Source organism: Chiloscyllium punctatum, chromosome 44 (genome assembly GCF_047496795.1).
Source record: "Chiloscyllium punctatum isolate Juve2018m chromosome 44, sChiPun1.3, whole genome shotgun sequence".
Classification (NCBI taxonomy): Eukaryota; Metazoa; Chordata; class Chondrichthyes; order Orectolobiformes; family Hemiscylliidae; genus Chiloscyllium; species Chiloscyllium punctatum.
Window position 1 is genome coordinate 34,132,857 of NC_092782.1, and position 12,320 is coordinate 34,145,176.

General features: G+C 42.4%; 1 protein-coding gene across 1 annotated transcript in view; it reads right to left on the reverse strand.

Moving 5' to 3' along the window:
* Window positions 1–11,273: 11,273 nt before the first annotated feature.
* LOC140466606 (protein monoglycylase TTLL8-like) overlaps window positions 11,274–12,320 on the reverse strand; it is a 72,781-nt gene continuing 71,734 nt past the window's right edge. The window contains exon 14 of the mRNA XM_072562055.1: window positions 11,274–11,285. Coding sequence (XP_072418156.1) covers window positions 11,274–11,285 — 12 coding nt within the window. The remainder of the gene's footprint in view (window positions 11,286–12,320) is intronic.

Here is a 12,320-nt window from a genome sequence, read left to right on the forward strand (position 1 = left end):
GAGAGTGTCGGTGGTAGGGTACTGTTGGAGACATCTGAAGAGGGAAGAAACGGAGGGCTTGGAGGCCCTGGTAATGGCGGATGGAGGTGTAGAGGGATTGGATATCCATGGTGAAGATGAGGCGTTGGGGGCCAGGGAAACGGAAGTCTTGGAGGAGGTGGAGAGCGTGGGTGGTGTCTCGAACGTATGTGGGGAGTTGCAGGACTAAGGGGGATAGGACAGTGTCGAGGTCGGTAGAGATGAGTTCAGTGAGGCAGGAGTATGCTGAGACAATGGGGCGGCCAGGGTGGTCAGGCTTGTGGATCTTGGGAAGGAGGTAGAACCGGGCAGTGCGGGGTTCCCGGACTATGAGGTTGGAAGCTGTGGGTGGGAGATCTCCTGAGGTGATGAGGTTCTGTATGGTCTGGGAGATGATGGCTTGGTGATGGGGGGTGGGGTCATATTTGAGGGGGCAGTAGGAAGAGGTGTCCTCGAGTTGACGTTTGGCTTCAGCGGTGTAGAGGTCAGTGCGCCAGACTACCACTGCGCCCCCTTTATCCGCTGGCTTGATGGTGAGGTTGGGATTGGAGGGCTGCGCATTGTGACGGTGAGAGGTTGGAGTGGGGGAGGGAGGTAGACAGGTTGAGGTGGTTAATGTCCCGGCGGCAGTTGGAAATGAAGAGGTTGAGGGCAGGTAATAGGCCTGTGCAGGGTGTCCAGGTGGATGCAGTGTGTTGGAGGTGGGCGAAGGGGTTCTCAGAAGGTGGGCGGGAGTCCTGATTGTGAAAGTAAGCTCGGAGGCGGAGGCGACGGAAGAATTGTTCGACGTCACGGCGTGTATTAAATTCATTGATGCGTGGACGGAGGGGGATGAAGGTGAGTCCTTTGCTGAGGACTGATCGTTCGTCCTCAGTGAGTGGGAGGTCTGGGGGGATGGTGAAAACTCGGCAGGGCCGGGAGCTGGGATCTGGTGTGGGTGTAGAGCTGGGAGTGGGGTCGGAGCCAGTACCTGGAGTGGGTGTGATGGTGGGGGGAATGGGGGTGGAATCATGAGCATGGGTAGTGTTCCCCTTGGGGTTCTGGGGGGTGGGGTCTGTGGGGGGCATGTCAGCAGAATGCAAGTGAGCGGCGCTGGTGGAGGCGGAAGTGGTGGTGACAACGGCAGTAGGGGTGGAGGAAGTCACTGAGCATGTGGCATCAGCGATGATGTGAAGGGCGGAAGTGATGTCACATGTGATGCGTGAGGAATTGTGAGGGGTGGAAGTGGTTGTGGGAATGGCCATGATGGGGGCGGAAGTGACATCATCAATCAGCGTGGGGGTGGCAGCTGCATCAGCCGCATGGCTACTGGCATCTGAGTAGTTTCCGAGGCCAGGGGAATCTTCTGGAATGTTTGAGGAGCGCTGGTTATGGAGGTGGGTAGATAAAAGTTTGTTGTACTTACAGTTTTTGATGTTTGAGATGGAATTGAAATACTGTTTGTTGAGAGTATGAATTCTCCTGAGGATGTAGTACAGAGTGGGTCCTTTGCAATTCTGAGAGAGTGTGGCCCTCAGCTGAGGCAGGGCTGACTATAGAGAGGTTAGGTGCTGGCGCATTGCTGCAAGCGTGGAGCAGAGGATCTTGAAGGAGAACTGTTGCTGGTGTTTTTGAATCTGTAGTCTGTACTGTTTGTCCTGTTCGGGTCCGTCTGTACTGTTTGAATGTTAAACTCAATAATCAACTGTGTGACAGATTAGTAAAGCTGTTGTTTGTTAACATCAGTAGATCCATTATTTTATTGTAATAGAATTAAATCCAATTGCCTTAATTTTCCATGTAAATTGTTACATTTTTATGGGTTTCTTAGGTGTTTCTAACTCATAGCACATTATGCCCTTATCCAATTCTAATCTGATAAACATTATCAACTCAAACCTTCTGTCAGTTTTTCAGAAAAAAAATTCACATTGCACTATCTTATTGGAAATCACTCAGATGGAAATCTCACTACCCCATTTGAAGGGCCACCTGTCTATAAATGTCACAATTGTTTTCAATGCTTTCTGGCTGGGAAGAGTAAAATCATATAATGTTCCCAGGTATAATCACAATTCAATGAGCCTGTGGTTACTGACTAAATTACTGGTGTCAAATTGCCAGGCAACACTTTCAAAACATACAAGGTGGTGCCTTGAATTCAGCCATATCTCAGGGTACTTTGTGCTCTGAAAATTATACCCAAGCAATGAACCAAAGCTTTCAAATGACATAAAGTACTTATTGTATGTTAACAAATTGTACATCCCGCTGAAGGAACATGTCTCAGTATGTTTTGTATCTCAAACTCATTTTACATTTTAAATCTGAAAGCAAAAGATAGCTGTCCAAGGGTCGCCTGACTACTCTTGTGGATGAAGAAGGGGAAAAATACCGTTCTAAATTGATGAGACATGAATGCCCTTTCATGAAACTGATCCATCCATTTGACGGGGTAACTCAAACACAAAGACACTGGATGTCTCAAGCTCTCAAGATATGAAACTCACAACACAGTGTATAATCAACCTAACCACCCAGCTTATTTGGAAAAAGATTTTGAACTTATGAAAAGTCACATGATAAGAGTCATGTTAAAGATCAGCAAAGGTATCCTGCAGACAGCATTCTAACAGAAAGACATCTAACTGGTTGCATATCATCCAAACAGCAAAGGAATAATACCTTGAAATGGGAGATCCTAATAGAGAGGACTTTCCTAACATTTTCCAGCGACAAGTTCACCTGAAAACCAATCTCTTGAAATGTGACGACAAGAAACCTCACAGCCTGCTAAGAAGCTTTATCTTTACAAGACATTCATCAATTTAAGGGATCAACTTCATCTAAAAAACCACAGGGTTACCTCAAAAGAAACAGAGATAATTATGTTATACAGTATAGTTTTTTATCTCTAATCTTTGTGTGTGTGTGTGTGAGAGAGAGAGAGAGAGAGAGAGAGAGAGACATAGATGAGTGAGTGAAACATTGTATTATTTTCAAGATGAGTGAATGAGAATAAATAACCTGCTTCATTTATTTTTAATTCACAGAAGTTTACCGCTGAAATTATTGTACTTGAGATCCACACTCTAACAAAATCAACATTTCTTAAATATAGTCATGCAGATTACGGACAGTAAAGAAACACATTTTTTCCGTGCATGAGAGATTGACCTGCTGTAGTGTTGGGCTTATAAATGAAATCTTCCAACCTGACCATTAAGGATCAATTGTTAAGCCTTATGACAATGAGCAATTGAAGTAAAGTGGACAAGTCAATGAAAAACAGGTTTAATTCAAAAACAGCCTTTTTTCACCAGGAGTAGGGGGAAACTGTCTGACCCTTAAGGGTTGGTGGGGAACTGTCCACTTGTATGGTCTACACAGGGGCACTTGGCTTTGGTTTCACCTACTTTTGAGGGTTGGAAAAGTCATGAAATGGAATTCAGCATATAACCTTAGATTCAGAATAGTATTAATATCAGGGATGCTGCCTTGCTCACTGGACTTCACACCATCTGGCTGGGGTTATGCGACTAGTGCTGTGGGATCGGAGATTGAGCTCTGGGTGCCCCGTTGCCAAAATCCCAAAAGGGTAGAAAGGCACACTTGCTTATATCTGTTGTTGAGTTGAATTATATAACTTTACAATGTATATCAGTAGAATGCACTGATAATTATTCATTCTTAACTGTATCAAATGTTTAAACCCAATAAACTAGCTACATATTGAAGTTCACATTTTCTTGTAATAATTTTGATCAGACCTTAACAAGTCTGTTACGTAATTTCAGTCAAAAAATGTAACCTTACATGATTGATTCATATTTAGCCATTTGGGTCATTATTTATTAAATTTATATGCTTGATATAATTTAAACCATTTTGCTTGTTATGAACTTTTGAGTGCAATGCTTTTGAGGTGCCACATATTGAGGAACTTTGAAAGGTCTGAGACTGTGGATAGAAATATAGCATGATCGGAAAAGGAGTAGGCCATGTAGCCTTTAATTGATGCAAGGAAATCTGAGCTGAGTTTTAATTTAATGCCAAGGATTGATCTTTGCTGCATATCCATTAATACATCACTTAATTTAAAATCTATTAATCTCTGTTGATGAATAATATTGGGTATAAATTGTTTAATAGGAAGTAGAAATTAGGGAGAGGAACTGAGATGGTTTGGGGATCCCTTTGATAGGGTGATCTGTGACTGCTCCTTTGCACCGGCAAAATTAGGGCAGACAGGGGGCATGCCTCTGCAAAAATGGCCGAGAAGAAGGGTAGATCCAGCAATCTGGAACTCTGACTGATGGGTTACCTATAGCTCCAACCAAGCCTCTAATCCGGACTTCAATGTGGGGGGGGGGGGGGGAGGTGGGGAAGACAAAAAAAAAATCCATTAAAGAAGACTTTTAAAACGCTGTAAGAGTCACAGAGTTATAGAGGTGTACAGTACGGAAACAGACCCTTTGGTCCAACTCATCCATGCTGACCAGATATCCACACCAATATGTCCCACCTGCCAGCAGCCAGCCCATATCCCTCCAAACCCTTCCTCTTCATATACCCAACCAGATGCCTTTTAAATGTTGCAATTGTACTAGCCTCCACCACTTCCTCTGGCAGCCCATTCCACCCATGTACCACCCTCTGTGTGAAAGAGTTGCACCTTAGGTCTCTTTTCTATCTTTCCCCTCTCACCCTAAACCTATGTCCTCTAGTTCTGAACTCCTCCACTCCAGGGAAAAGACTTTGCCTATTTATCCTATCCATGCCCCTCATAATTTCATAAACCTCTATAAGGTCACCCCTCCGCCTTTGACGCTCCAGGGAAAACAGCCCCAGCCTGTTCAGCCTCTCCCTATAGCTCAAACCCTCCAACCCTGGCAACATCCTTGTAAATCTTTATTGAATTCTTTCAAGTTTCATAACATCCTTCCAATAGGAAGGAGACCAGAGTTGCACGCAATATTCCAAAAGTGGCCTAACTAACGTCCTGAACAGCCACAACTTTGATTCTTAATGTTCTGACAATAACAGAAAGTATACCAAAAGCCTTCTTCACTATCTTATCTACCTGCGATTCTACTTTCAAGGAGCTATGAACCCTCACTCCAAAGTCTCTTTGTGGTTGATCAGCTTTTAAGGGACCCCACGTTATTCGCAACACTTCCATTCCTTTCATGTAACTCACAAAGTAAGAAGTGGTTACCACATGTTTAAAACTGTGGTTATACTTTCAGCCTGAATGGAACTTCACAATTCATTCAAAATCAAGTTTGGATTCTGTTTCACTACTTTCAAGCTGTTGGGTAAATAAAGCAGTTATTAATGTTGATACACCAGTTTATTTGCCACTGTCGACTGGCTTTAAAATTTACCCTCAAATGAGAATAATAGAAAATTAAACATTCAGTGCATCTTGTCTGTGTGAGTTCTTTGAAAATGCAGTTATGCTGAGCCTCATAGTCCCACTTATTTTCCACAATCCTGTGAGTGCCTGCCCAACTCCCTTTAAAATTAGTTATGAATTCAGCTTCGACTACCGCTAAAGCTACAGAAAGCTAGATCCCACTGACACTCTGAATGAAAACAATTGTTCTCATCTCCAGCCCTTTGGATCTGTGGAAAGTGATCTTAACTCTATGACATGTAGTCATTGGCCCCTTTGCCAGGCCTATATTTTCTTTAGCCATTCCATCAAAACCTTTCATTTCTGAACTGGTTTGACCTTCATTGTTCAAAAATAAAAATTTCTAATGTTTCCACTCACTGTGCCTGACACATCCTTGAGCTAACCTTCCATGTACCTCACAAAGGAGGCCTGAAGCTAATGGTACAGCTGATAGTGTATAGCGTTTGAAGACGCATTTACCAACCTGAGCAATCACTTAACGTCACTGAACCTCTTGTGGCAAAACACTTGGTCTTTTGGGTCCTGATTCTTGGCATCGACCTCCACAGTCATTTGCTTCCACTGCCTACAGAGATCATATTTTGAAAGCATTCCCCTCCTTTCCATATCCTTCACTAAGGTGTCCAATGATGTATCTGAAAATGTTAATGTCTACAGTACTTTCTTTCCTAATGTGCCATCATTCAATGTTTTACATTTCAGTTCCAGTTCACAAATGACTCCAGGCATTCACTCTAGCCACAATGCACTCATGGTTTAAGAGGTACAGGCTAGCATTAAGCAGCTTTGAATGAGGCTAGCCATCATGAAGTTGGCTCCTGCTCAGGAATTAGTCATTCAAAAGCACGGTCAGGGCTGGCTGGATTCTGAAATCATTGAAGATGGAAGGCAACGCCAAGTTGGCAGCTAACTGAATCAGAATTGTCGATGCTGGAGATCTCAAACAAAAACAAATTGCTGGCAAAACTCAGCAGGTCTGGAAGCATCTTTGGAAAGAGAGCAGAGTTTACATTTCCAGTCTGGTGACTCTACATCACAGCTCATCTGTTACAAGCTCATCATGCCATGCTGATTCCCATTCCTGGGACAGTATTTAGTCAAAGCAATGTGGTCTTACCCATCAGATGGATAACTGCAACAGCCCATGCATTGGGCTGGCCCTGGGGTAAGGACCCCAGAAGGGGGTACAAGTACTGCTCACTAAAAGCTGCTCGATGATCAGAGGCAGGCAGATCTATTCAACAGCAGCACCACTCAGAAAATGGCAGCTGCTGCAGGTAGGACACCCACCTATGGTCCAGGATTGTGGATGGACCCAGGCTACAGTTGAGTGTTAACAGAAATGCAGTCATGGGCTGGAATTCACAAGGTAAGAGGATAGGTAACAAGGACAGAGGTGGCTGTTACTGCTCCAGTAACCTGCCTTCCCAATGCAGAGGCACTGGGTGCCTTCAAATGTAGGAGAACTACATTGTGGGCGGCACGGTGGCACAGTGGTTAGCACTGCTGCCTCACAGTGCCAGAGACCTGGGTTCAATTTGCACATTCTCCCCATGTCTGCGTGGGTTTCCTCCGGGTGCTCCGGTTTCCTCCCACAGTCCAAAAATGTGCAGGTTAGGTGAATTGGCTATGCTAAATTGCCCATAGTGTTAGGTGCAGGGTAAATGTAGGGGAATGGGTGTGGGGGGGTGCGCTTCGGTGGGTTGGTGTGGACTTGTTGGGCTGAAGGGCCTGTTTCCATGCTGTAAGTAATCTAAAAAAAACTCCCCATCCCAGAGAACTGGCAAGCAACATGTATGGATTTGCTTGTCATGCTCCTACAGGGTGAGTAACCCACCTGTCCCTAGGTCGATGGCAATGAGATGGGCTCGTAAGAGGACATTAATTGTCCCAGAAGACCCCAGTCACCAGCCTCCTGTTCAATGAGATGTCTTATCTGCCACTAAACTCATCATTCAGAAGGAGCAAATATTCTGCGTTGATTTCAGGGGCTCTCTTTGTCTCCAGTAATAATGTTTGCAATTCCCTCCCGTGCTCTCCATAATCTTGCAAGTTATTTGCAAAATAGTGCTCTTTGCATTTGATAAAAGCGTCAACTTTTATTGTTTCCTTCCATTGTCACCTTTTGGATACTTTCCCTTGCTCCTTAAAAGAAAGATGCTTACTTTGCATCTGAACCACCTGGGAAAGATGCTCTGACAAGATGCTATCGTCCTCCTCCATGCTGGAATCAAACCTTTTTTAAAATTACAAAGTCATACAGTCTCACCAGAACAAACTCCCTCGTGCTAAAACTCATTTTAACTGTTTTCCTCACAATCGTCCCTTTGGCAAGGTGTCCTGTATAACCACTTTGCACTGAAATTAAAACAAAGAGGGTGCTAAAGAAATACAGAGCATGTTTGCCAGCATGTAAAAAGAGACAAACCAGCTAACATTCATTCATGTTTACAGTCGACTGTTTTCATTACCTTGTACTCTGTATGCCTCTATACTTCATGCTGGGCTTCAGCCTGGTCCTCTCAAACCTGATAGTGCCACCAACTGCTTACAGCATGTATTACATTTGGAAAAGAAAGCTCATCAGTCTAATTCTGTATTCAGACTGAAGCTACTGAACTTGCATAGATACTAATAACCCCCTTTTTATAGAAGCTGCATACAAACTAGGCACAATTCAGGAGTGTGATGGAGTACTCCTCACTTGCCCGGATTAGTGCAGTTCCAATAACAGTCAAGAGACTTGACACCATCCAAGATAAAGCAGTCACGTCCACAAGCATTCAATGTACCAGAGAGAGATTGTGGTGAGGGTCCCCGGTAGGACAGGAACAAGGAATGTTCCACCAATCCCACAAAGAGATCGGCATTGCTGTGGCCCATGCGGGTATCCATGGCTACACATTTGATCTGAAGAAAGTGATAGGAGTTAAAGGAGAAATTGTTTAAAGTGAAGGTGAGCTCAGCTGGGTGGAGGAGGATGGTGGTGAATGGGAGCAGTTCAGGCCTCTATTTCAGGAACAAGCAGAGAGTCCTCAGGTTTGCCAGAGCTAGAGGTTGATCTTGATTGAGTGTTGCAGACTGATACAGTCTAACGTCCTGGACCATGTGTTAAGGGATGCACTAAAGCTTGAGGCAGCTGTTGCCAAGGCGCAGTGGGGAAAGACCATACAACTGGAAGCTGTTCAGTTACTGGACACTCCCAGTCCCTCAAGAGTATGTAAATATAGTCTTCAAGAAGTAAGAAATGCCTTAGTTTCGTTTGTTGGATGGAGTCAAACTCCAATGTTTGTTTGTTTCTCCACATGCTCCTGTAAAGAACTGAACTGCTTTAGTAACTATGTACATACATAAAGATTTGCTATGAATTAAGTATATTTTTGAAATAAAATTAACCAGAGAGTGCGAGGACAATCCTGGTTCACTTCAACACACCACTGTGTTCCCAACACTTCTGTCTGGGGTCCGCTAGAGTACTCCACAGTGAGGGTCAGCACAAGCTGGAGAAACAGCATCTCATTTTCCACTTGGGAACCCTGCAGCCTTCAGGATTCTGTATTGAATCCAATAATTTTAGGGCCTAAACATCTTCCATGTCCTTTACCCACCCCTACATCACAGGCCAAATCATCTAATGAGCTGCTTTCAGCACAACCAATCCATTTTCACCTACTCATGGTCCCCATTAACAGCTTTTCTTTCTCCCTGGTTTACCATTGTCCATTCTTTTGGCTGTCAAACTCTTCTTCATCTCACTCTGGGCTCTGTCTCCACCTATTGCTCAATCCTTTCCACCCTTGCCCTCACACTTCCAACTGTCCCATTCTTCAGTATATTCCACCCTTTTCTAGCCACTAATAGTTCTGAAGAAGGGTCACTGGATCCTAAATGTTAATTAACTTTCTCTCCAAAGATGTCGCAAGACGTGCCAAGTTTCTCCAGCAATTTCAGTTTTGTTCAGATTTTTCCAACATGCACAGTTCTTTGTTTTATGTGTTTGCATACAGATTTTGAATTGATTGATTGCTGTTCAATGTTGTCTCCCTTTCACTCAAAAGCATCACAGCATGTAGTGTAGATTTATGCAACTTGGGTAGGTACCAATTTTGATTCCTAATCTATTGTAAGATCAATTATTCAGTGAGACTGCTTAGTTGTGCTTGGGGTCCAAGGGTAGGTTATCGAAAATTCAGCCAGGATCGCATTCGTGGTAATAGCTAAGACGTTCCACTGGAAAAAAATCAAATGAATGTGTGCTAACACAGAATCAGATTGGATCAGTTGTAATGCCCCATATCATCAAACAATGTAGATTTATGCAAATAGAATTGTAATCGGCTAAAGTACTTGGAGGTTGCTTATGCAATATAACTGCAGTCAGCATGAGTCACAAGGGAAAAAAATAACCTTAAGTTATTTGTTAATATGAAGGATTTAAGATTAATTTCCGGTCTAATCGTTTGCCTTTGTTCATTTAAGGTTTGCTTCCCCTTTTACTCTTTCCTTTTGCTAATAAATCATAGGATTATTCGTCCTTGATTAAGTCTTCTCCTCCTACGATTACTTTGACTGATTTCAGATGAATTACACTGAGATAATCCACTGTTTATCAAACCCAGCAAAAAAGCCCCTGGTATTTAAAGAGACCAGCTGTGAGTAAACAAGGAGAAAGAATGATCACCAATGTGAGATTGGCAGGAAATATGTGAGAGGCTTAATTCAGAAACTCACTGAGATATTAGAATTTAAATATATATTAAAGTATTGCACAGCAATGAGGAATAATGAAAGCACTAAAATGCTATTGTTTCAATTATGTTCGGACAATAGTACTGGACAGAGCTGTTTGTGGCAGTAGTATCAAAAGACTCGGTGTCTGAATTAGATTTTAATTTGGATTGTCTTTCCTTTACCATGTCTGTAGAAAAGAAACTTTCGTTTCGAAAAGGAACACTCTTTTCAGCAAATCCCAATTTGGTGGAACTGAGCCACAAAAATCAGATAGTGGGCAGGAAACAAATGTGCGAAGTTGCAGTCTTCCCTAATGGATTTTCCAGAACCTGTCTTTGGACAAACCTCTGTAAATCCAAATGTGTTCCCCCCATATCAGATGTGGCTGCTTGAGAGTGCATTTTTTTAAACAGCTGCCTAGAAACAATGGCCATATTTACTCTGTGATTTCACAAATTATGACTTTGTTGCACGGACTAGGTGACATTTACACCAGCGCTGTGGAAGTCGAGAACTATCAATAATGTTATCTTCCAAAATATGCATTAAAACACAGCTGTATCTGCCCTGTTGAGTGGATGTAAAGGAGTCCATGTCACTGTTCATGGAAGACCAGAAGAGCTCTCTTGATATTTTGTGCATGAGTTATGCTTCAAGCAACATTACTAAAAATCCGATCATCTGGCAATTGACCTTGCTGTTATTTGTGGAGACTCTTACAAATATTTTTATTAAACTCTCATAGACTGTGATGTATTTCTTCCTAAATTTGACATGGTAGCAAACATTGCCTTAGCGCAGTTCTGGAATGGTTGCTTTCAAGTCAGGATGTCCAAGTTCACACTCAATTCAGGACTTGAACATATAAAGATTGACATTTCAGTGCAGTACGATATTGCTGGAGAAGCCGCCTTTTGAAAATGATGTTGCATGAAAATCCTGAATAAAAAAACCCAGAGATATATTGGCAACATGTCAGGAAGTTCTCCTGACTGACATTTCCCCTCAACTAACATCATCATAAACAGATTAAACAGTCATTTTAAAAAAATGCTTTTCTAAACTATAATAGTGACTAGTTGTCAATTTGTCACCTGAAAATTGCTTTGGAATCTTCTTTATTCTACATGTCTGGCTGTAAACAAGACCAAATAAAAATGAAAAAGAAATACAATTGTGATGCAAATAGGAACACACCAAAAAATGGTCTCAGAATAGTATGACATGAAACAGACCACAACAAAAACAACAGTCCTGCAACATTGGCCAGTAAATTTGAAGGAAATTGCACCAACTCTTCAGGAAATGCAGAGAACGACAGAAGTAATTTCATAATTCAATTCAAATGGGTTGATTTTATTCACTGAAAACTTCAGTTTGTTACCAGGCTTTCAATTGTCCCACCTATTTTTGTGCATGTCAGACATTAGATAAACTATAAAAGATTGCAAAATCAATCTACGAAATTGTGGTGTTTACATACGCATGTGCATCATCTAGTATTATGACCATTGAGTTCCACTATCTGCTTTTAATGCTCAGCTAGATGATCCATTTAAACATAACTGGGAGGAGATGAAAAATTATAGATTGCAGATAGTCAAATCAGTATCCATTTCACCCAATAGCCGGCACGTACTAAATTTGGTAGGACAACTCTTTTTGCTGACAAACAGAAGTTTTCGGAGGATAAGACATGGCTCCTTTCATATGGCTCACCATTTTATTTTCTGCAACTCTTCTACTCTAAAAAGCTGTAATTCTGACAATGTCTGTTACAAAGTTAACATTTATTGCCCATCTTTCCTCAAGCCGGAAGCCATTTCATCTGACAGAGGAGAAGCACTCTGAAAGGTTTCGATTTCAAATAAACCTGTTTGATTATAACCTGGTGTCGTGTGAGTTCTGATCTCATCCACCCCAGTCTAACACCGGCACCTCTACATCATGGAAGGTGGCAGCAAAGGTTTCTCTGCAATCGCTGCACTCCCATTATGCTGGTTGATGGGGAGAGCCTGGAGCTTGATTGATTAATTTATTCATTATATAACTTCCATTGTAAAATAACTTTAAATTGGGTTGACTACTTTTCACGGAGTTTGTGCATCTCAAAGCTCCTTAATGCTTTTAAATTATTTAACCTGTAGAAATTCTCCACTACAGATCCATG